At 33.2% G+C, this 16,895-nt stretch overlaps 2 protein-coding genes across 5 annotated transcripts in view; both read right to left on the bottom strand.

Moving 5' to 3' along the window:
* LOC107003665 (acyltransferase-like protein At1g54570, chloroplastic) overlaps window positions 1-14,211 on the bottom strand; it is a 15,258-nt gene extending 1,047 nt beyond the window's left edge. Inside the window, exons 1-12 of one of the 4 annotated variants that reach the window (XM_015201991.2) lie at window positions 14,044-14,211; window positions 13,167-13,457; window positions 12,869-12,920; window positions 11,415-11,470; window positions 10,467-10,625; window positions 10,262-10,366; window positions 9,653-9,759; window positions 7,620-7,741; window positions 6,788-6,896; window positions 3,559-3,689; window positions 2,658-3,027; window positions 1,024-1,137 (exon numbers count right to left, since the gene is read on the bottom strand). In XM_015201991.2, coding sequence (XP_015057477.1) covers window positions 1,024-1,137; window positions 2,658-3,027; window positions 3,559-3,689; window positions 6,788-6,896; window positions 7,620-7,741; window positions 9,653-9,759; window positions 10,262-10,366; window positions 10,467-10,625; window positions 11,415-11,470; window positions 12,869-12,918 — 1,323 coding nt within the window. In that variant the 5' untranslated portion in view covers window positions 12,919-12,920; window positions 13,167-13,457; window positions 14,044-14,211. The other 3 variants (XM_015201988.2, XR_003578274.1, XM_015201982.2) reach the window with 3 other exon arrangements.
* A 1,487-nt stretch (window positions 14,212-15,698) lies between these two features.
* Window positions 15,699-16,478, bottom strand: LOC107008929 (60S ribosome subunit biogenesis protein NIP7 homolog). The gene has a single exon (XM_015208150.2). The coding sequence runs from the start codon at window positions 16,431-16,433 to the stop codon at window positions 15,870-15,872; it is 564 nt and encodes a 187-aa protein (XP_015063636.1). The 5' UTR covers window positions 16,434-16,478; the 3' UTR covers window positions 15,699-15,869.
* Between the last annotated feature and the right edge of the window lie 417 nt (window positions 16,479-16,895).

The raw sequence follows: 16,895 nt of genomic DNA, 5'->3' as shown, positions 1-16,895 counted from the left end.
CCCCCCCCCCCCCACCCCCAAAACCAAACCATTGGATTAATCTCTTGGATTAATAATATCCACCTCCCAAGAAGGATATCTTTTACTATTAATTTTTGAGACTTTAACTCGTTGAACCTAGTTAAGAAATATATCGAATCACATGAATCAGGATGGCGGCTCACTGGCTAGATTGGACTGTCATATTTGTATCCTCAAAAAAAGGAGAAGAAATAAAGGGTCAATGGTGTTAAACAGATGCACAAGTTTCACTGAAAAGAATGCTCAAGCCTTGAAGAGTGTTCAAATTTGTTCATCTCATCAGATGAAAGTATCAACAGCTTATAATAGGAACAAAATGCAAAAAGTAAAATATAACCCCTCCGTCTCAATTTGTTTGTCTTACTTTCCATTTTAGTCTGTTTAAAAAGAATGCCTTTTTCCTTTTTCGATAACTCTTTAATTCTAACTTCCACGTGACATGTTTAAGATCACAAGATTGAAGGACATTTTGGAATTCTACATATCTTTAGTTTAAAACCACAAGATTCAAAAATCTGCTTTACTTACTTAAACTATGTGCAGAGTTAAAACCAAGCAAACAAATTGAAACACAGAGAGTAACTAGTTTTCTGATTTCCGATGGTTGAGATAGAAATTGTCATTGACTTGTTGCACAAAAGAAAGATAGAAGTACAAGAATCCCCGTTTGGCAGGAAATGGTGAGAAAAGGGAAGAAGCAACTCCTCAGTATAATCCATTTTTAGTTGAACCAGTTTCTATATACGTGTCAAAGGAGATAAGTGAAGACTTCCTGCTTGTTCCTCTTTTTTTTAATTTCTATGAGTTAAGTTTCTCCTACAAAGTTAATTCCTCCAAACATGCAAAATACCCGAGAGACGAGAAAACCTCTTTGCAGCTTCCAAACATGAAAGGAAACAAGCTAACAAGCTTTTTGGGGACATAATATCGAGGAACCAAAAGAGCATCATTACTACTTCTAATGTTGCAAAGGAAAAAATATGTAGGACAGCATTAACAAACCTGTGCTATATCATCTTCTCCTACAACCCCAAATGGCACAATTGTCGCACCAAATTTTGCAGCCATTCTGATGAATTCTGGTTGGTCAGGCCATATCACCTTGTACTCCTCTCCCTACAACAAATAGAAAACCATCAACATAAGGAAATAACATAAAGAAGGGAAAACTCTAACTTGAAAATGAGGTTATTGTTATTTTCTTTCATTCTAATGAGGTACACTGAATGACAGCCAGTCACCAGTTTTTCTCTTCAAGATAGCTTTGTGAATAGCAGTTAAAAAACAGCACAGAAAGCTAATAAGAGATGACAATTAGAACCAAACATGTCCAGAATATAATCACTTTGTTATTGGGAGCTAAGTTGCGCGGACTCCTTGCTTCGATGCCGCACCCGTGTCAGATTCTCCAAAAATACCCTACTTTTGGAGAATCCAACACGCACCCGTTGACATTTTTGAAGAGTCCGAGCAACATAGATTGGGAGTACCTGATCAGCTCTGTCGAAATTCAAGAATATAAGGTGCTTGTTGTGTTATGTTAGAAGTGAAGTATTGACGGTTAAAATAACATAGTATAGAGTTACATTTCAGGATTAAATTCGTAACTACGATATTATCCACATTGAACAAATGTTATGTGCATTCTGGTTGACACATAAAGTGTGTTATGCATTCATCATATCGCCAGTTCAATACATCTTTCTCTTTTCTTATTTTCTACATGGTAGCAGAGCCAACACAAGTGTTGGGAATTCGAGCTTCAACGACACCTCTCATCAAAAAAGTTTCATGTGCTTGGTCCATGAAAAAGAGTTGACCAGCATGTTAAAGACATAATTAAATAAATATATGTGACTCCACTGTAATAATTTTTAACTTTTAAATGAGGACGTTCTCGTAATTCAACACTTCCATTGAATTAGGGTGACAATATCTACAATTACGTTGCTTTCAATAGTAAATTCTCGATTTTTCCTTAATAAAAGTTCATTTACGAAAAGAAAGAAAAAAATAAAATTTAAAATTATCATCTCAATCCAATAAATTGGAGAAAACCTTGGGTCTACAAGACTCAAGAAGGGCATGGATTCTCTAAGGCATCTAAAAACCATTTACAGCTGATATGCTGATAATGGCACGGATAGTATGGATCACATGAAACCTTTATTCATTTAACAACAAAATGACATTGCTTTGTTATCTTTGCATTGCAAGATGTCGTCATCAAATTCAAAAGAAAAATGAAGTTGTCCAACTATTCGTTAAAATCCTTTATAACAGAAGAAAATGCATCTTCAAGCAGAAAATTCCAGTATTAAGTACCAGTAATTCTAGCAAAAAGGTAAGGAACTGGAATTGACAATGATTTTAAAGCGATAGCAGCGGAAGACTCAATGCCCAAGCAGTTACACGTTGTTGATTTCAGACTCCTCCGGTAGAGCCAACAACCATTCAGTGAATTGTCTTGTGTTACTAAGTTTCAAGACGTTCACTGAATCCTTCACGATGTTTTGGTGGCAGGTACTAGCAATTTTATTATACTTCTAGGTGAATGCATGAATAAGGATTGTACGAAGATTCCATTTTGAGAAATATAGAAGATGGAATTAACCAAGGAGAAGATTATAACACACCTTACGATGTAAGGCCTCACGGGCACCACCAGGATACAACAGAACATGTGACTTTGTTGCAAGCAACTTAAAAAAGTTGCTGGCAGTGACAGGTGTAGCTCCATATAGTTTCAGCATATCAATGAATGAGCTTGCATCAGGTCGACTCTCAACCAGCTGAGTAAACAACGATGGATGTGCTATTCCACGAAGTAAAATTTTCGTCTGCATCATATATTCTTGAACAAGAGGGACAATTTCTAAACCCATAAGCATGTGATAACCGACCAACAATACAGGGCCTTCACGTGGGACCCCCGCTAGACCTCTGACAATTTTCCCATTTTCCATCGTGGACAGCATAACTGGTCCAGTAATATTGAGATACCAACTGCATTAACATTTTTTTGCATATATTAGCTTCAAGATGCAGGATATTAACAAGCACGTGTTATACATTAAAAGGGAGCTGAAAATATATGAATTTGATTGACATATTAAAGGAAAAAAGAAACACTAATGCAAAGGTTGTAGCTTCATGACCCAAGACTTTCCTAGACAAATTAGTGTGTTCCCCTGCTTGTAATCACCCATTCCTCTAATCACTTCCAAACTTACTTCTAATGCAGCCGGTTACTTGAATTTTTGGTCTAACCAGGAGGGGTTCACAATGAGTCTTTTAATTAGGTTAATGTTAATCTATATTTCAAGTTGACCCACATTTGTAAATTACATTGCTTGGCAAGGTATGTATTTCACCATAGACACAGAAGGAAAAAACAGAACTTGGAATCTAAAGGGAAAGAGAAGAATGAGAAAAAAAGAACTAAAGGGAAAAATAGAAAAAAGTTAAGGGGATAAGCTTATGCTCGATGCCTACTGCAGTCAAGTGTTTGCCTGATTCACCTAATGCTCAAATTACCTATTGTTCTTGATTGCGTTCTTGAACTCTGACTTACTAGGAGGCAGAAAATCTTTGACATAATCACGCCTTTTTGAACGACGATATTTGCTAGTAGCTTTGATGATGGATAGCAGATTAATACCATCTTCCTGCATAGTCAAAATGGCAATCAATCCGTCTGCTATAAAGATCCCGTAACAGAATCCATCGACATAGCATAAGGTCTTATCACAGAAATAAAACCACCAGTCACCAGACTCGCCACAAAACCCAAAAATCCAAAAAAAGAAATTCCAATGGTCTGCCTTTTGATTAGATTTTCCATTGCTTTCAGATAACTTTAAAATGCTAAAACATAGAAGAGGCGAAAAATAGATTTCATCTATATTTAGCAAAAAGTAGGATTTTCCACTCACCCACTCATGCTTTGAGGATGTACATTAATTGAAACGTAAAAGAAATAGGTGCCAACTTATCTTAACTCTCACCAGGCATGAATATATAAAATTACTGTAGCTTTATATTTTAGAGAGCCTATCGAAAAAGTATGTCAAGATATATAAGTTAAGCAACAATAAAGGAAAAACAAAGAAACAAACAGAAGGCGGCCCTTTATAAGATAATCAATAGTTGTGTAAAATGGACTATTTTACTTTTAATGCAGACTGAATGTTAAACTTGATAAACTTTTAAACATGCTCAAATACTATTATACCTAGCACTGAACACCACTTGATAGAAAAAAAATCCAAAATGCGCAGACAAACTTGGGCTAACTGAAATCTTTCACACTACCCAATGGTTGACAATTCTCACTATAAAAACTAAGAAGTGCAAGTAGCAAGAGCTGTCATATATTTGAACGTGGGAATAGTTCCATACAAAGTTTAAATAATTGAGCAAACAACTTATTCAGCTCATTAATTTAGAGTAAGCATTCAATCCCCCGGGGATTTTGTCCAGTGGTAAGAGCGGGAAAATGTGATATATGGGCTAGGCTCGTGCATGAGTTCAAACCCTGCAGCAAGCAAAAGCCTAGAATTTAAGTGGGAGAAGGGTAGAGGGGTCAGCCCATCATAAAGTATCCAATGAGTTTCAAGCTGTGCAACATTGGCCTTCAGGATTTCTTGGTTATCAAAAAATAAAAAAGTTAAAGTAAGAATATAATGGTGTCTCGATATCCATAGGTTACTGCCTACCAGAGAAACAAGAAAAACAATTGAGAATCAGATCGAATTTCAAATTTAGAAATAACAGTATTTAGGCTCTCTACAGCAACCATCCAATTAAATTTACTATATATATGTATATGTATACTAGTTTCAGCACACGTGCGTTGCACGTGTATCCTATGTTAAATTTTTTTTATATATTTCATTATAACAATTAGAATTCTACGTGTACATGCATGTAACGAATAACAAAATCCAACAATTACAAATAAAATTATAAAATTGTGACAAAAACATCAGATGAAGAATCTTATTTTAATGTATAAAATTTATCAACAAACTGTAAATTTAGAACTTTAGATAGTAACAAAAGATTAACTTTAGCCTAAATAAAAATACAATTAAAACAATCAAAAATTTATGGAAAATCAAATTAGAGAATTTTAATCACAATAACATCAAACGAGGAATCTTATTTTAATGTATAAAATTTATCAACAACGGTAAATATAGAACTTTAGATACTAATAGCCAATTTGCATTATATATAGTCACAAAAGATTAACTTTAGCCTAAATAAAAATACAATTAAAATAATCAGAAATCTATGGAAAATCAAATTAAAGAAGTTTATAGAGAGAAAACACATACAAAATAAACAAAGAAAAAAACATGCGAAAACATACACATTCTTTTGAAGACTTTAATCATATAACAATGCAAATCTTTAGTGGGCAACTGGGCATTGATTATGGTCTTTATATATTGATTTAACTCAATGATCTCATAATAACCAAAAATTTTAATATTTAGTGTGGCATGTAGAATGATTACTATTTATAAATAAATATTTTATAATATTTTAATTTAACACAGAATAAAATGATAATCTAATTTTATACTTTATTATTTAAATCTTTTTTTACCCTTCAACCAAAAACAACCTCCATAGGGAAAAAAATAGACAAATACAATGAGAACTTATCAAACAATGTAATATAACACCAAAAGATTGAAGAGAAGGCACCATATCAGAAAGAAAATTGATGCATTTGGATTGTATTATATATAGCCAAAAAGAACATATACAATGAAATTAATTTTATACAGTGACTATTAATTAAAGAAATATAATTTTTTTTATGAACAACATATCTCAAAATTGTAGTCCACCTTACTTTTTTTTTCCTATTAATATATCAACATATCATCTAAATATAACAAAAAATCATTTAATATAGAAGGAAGAATCATAATTAACAAAACTAAAACGGGAAGAACAAGGAAAAAATTGTAATCTAAATCGTGACTTACTCTTTCAATAGATTTATTGTACGTTCATCTAAATGTTAACATAGCATTTTCAAATGTATTAGAACCATACTGTGCCATCATATAGTTTCATGCAATAGAGAAGACCAAGAAAATTTTTGAAAAAAAGGTTAGAATATGAATTCTTGTGCTTTTGAGTGTTCTTGATTTGTGTTGTTATTTTCTTTCTCTATGTCTTAAATATCTATACATTTCAATAATATGTGGAAGATGAAAATAATTCAAGTTAATTAAAAAGAGTGAAGTAACATATGAAAGTTCAAAAAAGTGATCTTTTCATTTACAATATTCATTGTAATTAATGTAAGTTAATTAAAAAGAGTGAAGTAACATATGAAAGTTCAAAAAAGTGATCTTTCATTTACAATATTCATTGTAATTAATGTAAGTTAAGTAGTGCCATCAAAATTTAAAACTGAAAAAACCTTTCAACTTCAGTAATTAAGTGATGCATGAATAAATAGGAGTAATAGAAAGAATTTAGGAATCTTATCATTGTTTTTCTAAATATATCATTGTGTAATTAAAATATTTATATTTAATTAAATAATAAATTAAATCTTAATTTAGTAAAAGGGCAAAATGGTAATTCAACTTTTCACTATAGAGCTTCCCACTTATAATAATATATGATATATGATACCAAGGACAATAACTAATCAAAGAAAGCAGATATTATTTTAGAATTAGAAAAAAACAAGAAGCATTATAAGATGTCCAAAAGAGAAGCACTCCTCACCTACCAATAAAATAGTATGCCCGTTGTCTTTGAAGTATCGTACTGTGCAGTTTCTTAATGAATTTCCAAGCCTCTGAGCTTCATTCTCACTTGGAAGCATGTTATCCTTGCCACTATACATTGCAATTCAATTCCATCACTTCTTCAAACAAGTATATCCAATAGGCAGAACAAATTCAAGCTCATGCACACATGGAATACAGAGAGAATATGCTACAGAAAATTTTAGCATCATTCTGAAGTTTTCTTCACAAGGAAGAATTATGCTCGTAAGAATATATATCAATTTAGGTTTCATGATATCCTTTTTATCTTCCAGAACACCAACTACGAAAGGTTAAACACATCATGGAATCTAAATTGATATTTATAATGGGAAGAATTGAAGCTTTTTAACTATTATGACCCCTAAAAAATTACTGATGAATGCCTAGTAGAGAGTGTTATTTTCACCTTTAGTTTTGCATGAGGTCTTGACCCAGATACAACCACATCAAATTGACTATTGCAATGTCATAGAGTGATTGATAAAACTACCCATAATAGACTGTACTCATGAACTTCATCTTCAATGTAGTGCAAGACATTTGAAGTAAATGGTTTGGTTCAAATACTACTTCATATGCTCAGTACTGTATGAGATAATCAATGATAAAAAGAAAAGGAAGATAAAAACAAAGAAGAAAAAGTGAAGAAACATAGAGTAATTCTTCAGTTTAATGGTCTTGAAGGATCTCTGAGGCATAATTACAAGGTCTAGCGTATAAATCTTCAGAATAGAGCAGAAAGCTTTAAGCTAAAAACTCACAATAATATAAAGAGGATAGAGGTCAAACCTAGCAATCACAAGTACTTCAGCATTAACAGCATGGAGACGGGAATTTGAATAAGATGAAGCAGATCTTAGAAGCTTCAACTTCCAGAGAAGAGTTTCCTTCGGTATAATATCAGCTAAACCCTGAAGAAACGGAGGGGATACATTTACTGTAACACGAATCCGTATGCGGTTTCAGATCATTTAACTATCATAGATAAAGCAAGATTTAATCACACTAAAGACTCAGTACCCCATTTAAGACTTGTTTCCACCACGTGCAGTTTAAACCCCCAACTTATAAATAAAATGAAGCTTACTGTTTTTGGTTGATTAAGTGAAAAGTAATTCCCATACTCCTCTATGTCCAAGAAGACTTTTGTGGTTATCATCAACTTCCCAATATATCTTTAAACAGTGTTACTAAAATCCATCACTGTATTGATTAAGGTGATGGGTATAAAAAGCGAGTGTTTATTGCTTCACGAGTGAAGCAATATACTTCAAAGAATCATCCATTTGAAAAAAGAGCCACAAAGTGATCAAACAAGGGTTCCTTGAACCTGATATAAAAAGAAAAGACAAGAAAAAAGCAAAGAATGAGAGGAAAAAGCATTGCTTTAATCAATGAGTATTAGTACTGCTCTCCAGTCTCCACATACACTTCAACATTTTACTTATCGTGATTATTGTCTTTTTCTTGATTTTGTTATGTCACTTATTTGAATGCTTCTATTTATCTATCTTCTTCTTTTTCTTCTCCAAAGAACATCATTTCTTCTTCTTCAGCCTGCAAGTTGTGTTCTGCTACTTCTAATTTTGGGCTTCTCCTTTCTACTCTCTTAGTATAGCTTCTAGAGTACTTAAACATATAAAGAAGTCTGAAAATTAATTCTTTTTACAACTGATCAACTGAAAATTGAAAACCATTTATTCAATGATAGTTATCTACCTGTGGCCTTGTTCAAACTACTTTTAGTGATGTTTTGATTTGATTTTTTTATCTAACACATTGTCATAACTCTGTATTGGATGCTGAAACCAGAATGATAGTCAGTAGTTTTTTTCTATTTTTGATGAATTGTGTGCCTCATTTTAAAGTTTCGTGTGGTTCACTTCTCACTTTTGCCTTAAAGCCCCATGGATATTTCTACTTTCCTCTTCTTTGATCTCTATTTGAACATTTGGCTTTTGAAAACACTAATCTTTGAATATGTTTATATTATCTAACACAAACAAACAAACAACCTACTCATACACTTTTTGAGTTTACAAAAGAAAATAGTGAAAAAAAGACAGTTTTGGTTTCATATCTTCCCTTACCTACATTAAAATAAAATAATACGAACTCCAACGAATACCTGATTGTATGGTCTTCAACCTAATCACTTACATTTAACAATTTAAAGGTACTCATATGCCAAAGGAAAAAACCCTGTCCTTTTTACCTGCCGTCTTAGAATAAATTTTCAAGGCTTCAAACCCATTCATTACCCCCTCTAACTTCTCTCCTTTTTCCATCTACAGTTTACCTTTACCCACGAGATCTCAAAGTCACGTGATTACTGTGACTGTTTCTTTATTTTTTTTAATGAAGTGGAGATTTCATTAAGGCAAGCAAAAGATGCAAAGATACAGAAAGGGAGGGATCTGTCAGCTCAGCAAATACAAAAAAAAAAAGTCTTATAGAGCTAAGGAGCTGACAAAATCCAGGTAGTGAGCAAATATTTTGCAAGTACTTAGCTGAAATGTTTAGTTCGATGTTACGTGCCATTCACTGTCTTGGACATATATGTTGAGAACCTTTGAGGGTGACTTACAGTCAAGTCATGAGAAGTTCTGTTACTCAAACAATTGTTTTTATTTGATAGCCAAGCTCTGTCTGAACTATCATTTTGGTTAATCTCATAGTTATTATCCTAGAGAATGAGTGAAGAACTGAAACTAGCACTTAATATATGATGATGCTAAAACCACAGAGTATACTGAGGTCTTTCTGTCGCACTAGAGAAGACTATATCCAGGAATAACCAAAGTAATGCAAGCAGAACTTACATAGAGGTGGGCCAGCAAATCAGTGAGGTTGCCAGCGAGACGTTGAATAATTTGTCCAGGAGGAAGCATTGAATCAATGTTAACCATCGCCATCTTCAGTGGATCACCTGATGCACAAATGACACGTTATTTTGCTGACAATATGAAGAACTTGCAGTTGCAACTGCATTATGGTTCATGAATTTGCAAGGGAAAAGGACTAAACAAAAGGGTTATAAGACATATCCTCTTTGACACAATTTTTGAACAGGAGAAAATCAACAAGAACTAAGATTCAATAACAATTTTTTTTTGGATTGACTTATGGCTACAAATTCACCATTTCTCCTAAAGTTCCCAAACTACTCTGAGGAGTAATCAAGATATTTATGCCTGGTACAAGATTCTAATAGAAAAGAAATCTCTACACTTTGAACACCTGAAATATATTCAGCTACAGAAGAAAATGACAACCATCAACTAACACAGTGAAGATAATAATTACAAAAAGAAGAGCAAAAAACAGGGATCTTATTAAGGTCAGAAATCAAAGAAACAGCTCAATAAATGCACCAAGATTAAACTTAGTAGACTAGAGATGGATATATTTCAGAAAGAGACGAACTATACCCATAATAAAACTCAGAAGATAAGGGACTGTAACATGAAATTCATCAGGCAGAGACTCCAGAAGAGGAAGCAAAGGTTGGAGTTGTGTCCTGTCAAATGAAGTTGCTGAAAAATGTAGAAACTAAAAATTAGATAATGGATCATTAATACAGTGGCATGCCAGAAAGAGTTACAATAAGGAAAGGCTCTCCTTCTGATAGCTTACCTGGATTAGCTAATATCAGAACAAGGTCAATCTCAGGGTTATGAGCAGCAATGGCAAGAGCCAAGCACCCTCCAAATGAATCTCCAACTAAATAAATTGGCTTGTTTGGAGATGAAGCATGCTTCATCCTCACAGTTCTCCCGACGAATTTCACCAGTTCTATAATTTAAGAAAATAGACTATAACCAAACTTTGTTCTTTTCCAGCTGTGATAAATCTCACATGCAGATGCTCCATAACCAAAACACATTCAGATAAATCAACATATGTCAAAGTAAATATTCTGACATCACAACTGAATTCCAAGCTTTGAAACAGTAACAGCCAAACTCCCAAGTCCCTGAACCCACAAAAACACCATTTTGCTTTCCTCAATCCCCACTCTCCGAAGCAGGAAAATTAGACCTTTAACCATTTTTTCGTGTTTTTAACACTTCGACTGGCAGTTAACCATACGAAGACAACTACAAAGAACCTTCCAACTTGTGCCAAGTCCTTTCCGCCCCACTAAAAAGTCCCAAAAGATAACAGACTGAAAGAAGAAAGAAGTAGAAAACAAAGAAAGTATAAGTGCCGATTTCTTCTCTCCGTAATCTTTATTTCCTAAGCATGTAGAATTTACTTCTTAATTTGATCAGTTAAAAGAGAGAGATGTGAGATAATTGGAGAGACATGCAGAATATCAAATAATGCCCTATAAGTTGATTTCTTTCCATCAACCTCAGTGTGTCTTCTTCAAGTAGTTGCCCAAATTCATTCTTTCAAGCTCGCAAATTAAAACACCAATGGATCTTTGTAACAGAAACCTCTTTCGCTCTGTGATAGTATTGTAATGTTTCTAAATTGATACTTATTGCAAGTATAAATATAAATTCACAATAGACAGGTTCTTCGTTGGACCAACCAATATATGCACAAAGCACTAAATAAAGGGAAGAAATACTATACCATCAAATGGTGTTCGATCATACACAGGAATATGCAAGCACCAAACCTGAAAAACTCTGCAAACAAGCAATTCTTCAGTCAAGAATTTGAACTGAAGTGTTAACGGAAAGGCCAGTGAACTGTTTAACCACAAGTAGCGAGCCCTATTATACGAAATTAAGCATCATAGCCTACAAAATGTTAACAAACTTTTCTACCACGAGTATATATAGTCAGGGTAAGCACAACAAGCAACAACAATAATAACTACTATGCCTCGATCCCGAACAATTGCGGCTATATAATCCTCACANTACAAAATGTTAACAAACTTTTCTACCACGAGTATATATAGTCAGGGTAAGCACAACAAGCAACAACAATAATAACTACTATGCCTCGATCCCGAACAATTGCGGCTATATAATCCTCACATCTCCATTTAACCTCAACTCATGTCGTCATCATACAAAATAAAACTAAAAGTGAATAAGAAGTTAAATATAAACACATATATATAATAGTAAAATTAATATCGTAGTAATAGATATCACTTATACGAATCTTTTACTTCCAGTGTGCCCAATCTTTGATAGAAACGACAAGCAGAAGATATAATTACATTCCATGCTTGGATAAGAACACATACTGAAGTCCTAAACATAATAAACTATCGAAGTGTTCCCACTTCGTACTTTCTTTACATGATACAGTGGTAATTTTTTTTTTTGATGACAAGGGAAACCCGCAGCAGCTACCCTTTGTGTGCGCATAGGGTAAAACCCCCGCTCCTATGCAAATACTTCTTTACATGATACAGTAGTATTGTAAAGGTGATTTGATTTAATACAATAAATAGTCATCAACTGTACGATTTGACTTGCTACAGTACATAGACATCAACTGTTATAACCAGAAATTTATGAAGCAAATAAATAGAAGTCTATGATGCCATTAATAAAGCCACTACATCTTTACGAAGCACAGGAGCAATAGTTTTTCAACTAAATAATCATAGCACTTGGATATCAAGCTCCAAGATTATTTAATCATATGGAGCTCACTACCTCAAAGCCACACTCAACTGACAGCTTTAAATATAAGAAGATTGCATTGTAGGATACAGACCACGAAATTTAAATCAATAATCTTTTATATCTGCTTTGACACAAGAAAGTGAAATGTCTTTTGCAACATTTAAGGTGCAAAAAGGTAAGTGGAGAACAAATAATCTAGGCCTAAAGCAATTGGGATTGATGTTGTACAATACTTGATCTTAGCCAAAACAACGAGAAAGGTATTGGCATTGGTCTCATATTTATTACGTGCGCACAATTTGACGAGGCCAGCTTAAGTTACAGTATCTCATACTAGTGGAATCATGAAGCTAGCTGATTGCTACCTAAGCATCAATAGGAATTATACCAGAACCAGAAAAGTATTATTACACATTATAGAAGAGTGCTTGGACTTACTTCCCAAGAGCCTTCTCATGCAAAACAAGACCCATGCCAGTGCCATCCATTCCTATACATTGGAATTGCTTTCTAGTAAGTCATCCAAAAATATTAAGAGAAACCCTCCACACATTTAACAATAAAAATTGTATCCTAGGAACAGCATGCATGACCTTGCTGAAACGTACTGCTACATCGGATTGATCTTTCCTCAAATTTTAGGACTACCATACTGATATCAATTCCCCTATCTGTACCACTAAACTAATATAAAAACCTGTTATAGTGTTATTTTTCTTTTGATTTTGAAGATTACCTGGCAGAAAAAGGAGGAGAGGAGAGTCTTCCAAAGGAGGGCCAGCTGATATGGGAGTAAACCACCGCGGAGGACCTCCATCAGGCTTAATAATCTCTGATCCTATCTCAAGATAATCCTTAACAGTTTGAGTTCCATATCCATCATCCCAAAGAGTTTCCAACTTGTTTTGAATATCCTCCTTGTTCTTCTCCTTAATAGCTGGAGTCAGATGACTATTTTTCACATCAATTATTGTGCTACTTTTCTCCTTTTCTTCAATGGAGGACACACCATTAACTATAACAGAATCTGAAGACAAAAATGTAGAGTCCCTGTTAGCTAAGCACGCGAACCGAGCTATACAGTGAGGCTTATAGTCCGGACTAAGACCAAAACGAGGGACTGCCCAGAAATTATGCAGAAGAGAAGCCATGGTTTGCAACAAATGGCATCAAACTGCAAAGTTTCAAACTTTTGTAGAAATACTGTAATGTTAATGAAAACAGCACAAGAAAGCTAGCAGCTATATAAATATCTCATATTTTAAAGACACTTTTTCCACCACTCCCATCAAAGGGAAAGACAAAAACAATAGTTATTGATGGTGAAAGTGAAAGAAACCAGAAACGAATTCCTAATTTTTCCAAACAAAAAAAAGAATCTTGAAATTGCAAAACTCCTTTAATCACATCAAAGAAGCTTAAAGCCACAAACTTTAATCAGATGCGTGGCTAAAATGAGTTCACATACATGTGGAGTTGCTTGAACTATTGAAACCTAACATCCAAAATACAAAATAATTTACAAAATTCTTGAAAATTTATCAAGACAAGAAAGCAAATGCGCAGTTCAAAAAGATAAAAAGATTTAAATGAAGGATAGATTGGACACTTACCAAATCAGAAGTACCTATGTGTGGCTTTTTATGGGAGATGCCCATTGCCCATGACCTCCATTATTTTAGTATTAATTAGAAAACTAAATTCAGTATAAACTACTACAGCCTTTTCAGTGAATCGGATATCTACTGTTTAAATTGTTTGATTATGACAGCTTGGTGCCAGATTCTTCTACAATATTAGAAGTTGCCTTCTTTTTTTAAAGTTTAAGATAAAATTAGCTAAACAAGCTCTATGTAGAGTCTTGTGATATGTTTATGTTGTTGTTATAATATTAATTAATTTAAATCAAGACCAAATTGATGGTATTATAGTTGATATTTTACAAGTAAAATTTGCATCAAAACAACTTTATACTAACCTCGATCAAATCTAAGCGTGATTTTTAAAATTTATATTACACATTTTTACAAATTTAAAAAATGATAGATAAATCAATTTTTTCAGCAAAAAAAAAAACAGTACGTCCTACTCATATCAAGTTGTACTTAATTTTGATTCATTAATTCAACTAAACTTGAAATAAGTAATTGAAATTTGAAAAATAATCAAATTTTGGATTCTCCTTTTCTTTTAAAGTGATTTTAGCTTTTAGTGAGAATGACATCCCTTTTTCTATGCCCTATCAAATATTTAATACACAATTTTTGTAGAGTAGTTGTCATTATTGATCAATAATGAATTTTAAAAGATCATTCATCACATAGTCAGTGAGAGTGATATTTACATAAAATATTAATATAAAAATAAAGTTGGTTTAATCCCTAACTAAAACTATGATTGAAGGCCTCATAATTGCATTAAGTAGGGATGTAAATCAATACATTTTTTTAATGAATTAATTCAACTTCTCTTTTGATCAGATATTTGCAATTTGTAACCAATTGTTCCCTGGTTCTACTCTACACTTCGCCATAGAAGTATCAAATGGCACTACAACAAAAATACCACTATTCGCCGTATAATTCTTAATTGCGCTAAATATATATTTTTAGCGGCAATTGTCATGTCCCTAAAGCCTTTAGCGACATTGGTTCTAATAACACTTAACTAATATCGATAAAGATTTTAGCATTCTTTATTAGTATCAATATTTAATGGCGCTAAAAATTGTTTTTGTTATAGTGTTAACAAATTTTCTTAAATTGAAAAAATTAAAATGAATTGAAATAAAAATACGATTGAATCTTAATTCGTCCAAGCTTAGTTTAGGCTCAAATGAGTCGACTTTAAATGACCTAAAAATGAGTTGAATCTTGACATATTAATATTTAACTTTTATAATTACAATTTGAATTTCGATTTAATTTTTTAAAAAAAAAATAATAAATGAATAAATAAATCCTAAAAGATGTTAAATAAAAAACAATTCATACATTCAGTAACACATTGTAATCAAAGTTCTAAAACAGATTGAAATTGGAAGTTCAATTAAGCTCAATAAAAGATTTTCATAAAAAAAAAAATTAAACTTGAATGAGTTGATCGAACTCAATTCAAATCATCTTGAACCCTTAAAATTCTGGACCGATTTACGTATGATTGGATTCATTTTTCAACTAAGCCATTTACAGGTGTGTTAACAACTAATGCTTTTGGGGCATAAAACTAGTGATAGACGATACGCAAAGATAAAATGATAAAGAGAAAATAAGGTAACAACTTAATTATGATAACACTAATTGTAATTGTATAACAGTATGTAGAATGTAGAGTTAAACACAATTACATCACACAAATTTATAATCCCAGAAAATCCTAAATTCCAAAAACACAGAAGCAATCACTCAAAATTTCAATTACCTTTTTTCTCTCCCAATAATTAAAGATCATCTTCCATCCTCAAATACTCTCCAATATCAGCTTGATGAAGCACTACAATTCCATTCGGATCCATTTTCCGGCAATCCTGAGTACTCTTCGCTGCAACCCCAAATCCCAATGGCACATCCGACATCGAAAACACAACCACACCATCATGCTCACTAATACTCTCTGTAATCCTTCCAACTCCACCTTTCAATACATTATTTCCATACAGAAAACTCATCTCAGATGTGGGTTTCAGCCACACTTTATGTTTCGCGTGTGCAGCTAAGAGACCCAAGCATTGAACCGTGAGATGAAATTTACCTCCTTTCGTGAATTTCCCTAACTGGGTTCCCAGCGAAACCAAGTTATCTCGCTTTACGTTTGTTGCTCGCTTGACCAGAGATTCTGATACGTAGTAAACTCTGTTTCTCTGGAGACGAAAGCAGTAACGGCCGGGAGTGTTGTCGGTACCTTCGTGAGATGGGTTCTCGACTATGTTCTTCAGATTGTTTCCGACGAATTTGTGTAGCTTTTCGAACACCTGTGTTGTTTCTTGCTCATCTAGCGGTCGCATTTTTGCCTCAGTTGGATAAACCCTAAAACCCTGCAGCTTTTCTTGGTCTTCTTATACTGCATGGGATCAGGTTTGGGCCTTAAATAAGTAAGGCCCATTTAACTGACCTGAAGAGTAGGCCTAGCATTTTAGGGATCAAAATTACGTTTTTATGAAAAAAAAATTAAAGCTAATAATAATAATTTTAAAACGCATTTCCTCTTGGTAATTTTATCCTTCAATTTTTAGTAAATTCATCAACGAAAAAAAATGAATTTATTTAGTTACTAAACAAATGGAGGAACTTTAAGTGTCATATTTGCGTGCTGTAATAAACAAAATTGGATAGTTTGGTAAATGGATTTTGGGTTTGTCACCTCTATCTTAGCCTAAACCTTCTCAAGGACCTGAGACGACTCCTTTGTGTATATACGAAATACCATTATTTTACTGATACGCTTCAAATCGTAATTGTTGATGCAA

The sequence above is a fragment of the Solanum pennellii genome, chromosome 1 (genome assembly GCF_001406875.1).
Source record: "Solanum pennellii chromosome 1, SPENNV200".
Lineage (NCBI taxonomy): Eukaryota > Viridiplantae > Streptophyta > Magnoliopsida > Solanales > Solanaceae > Solanum > Solanum pennellii.
The sequence above is the reverse complement of the archived record's forward strand: the minus strand, read 5'-3'. Positions and strand labels throughout refer to the sequence as shown.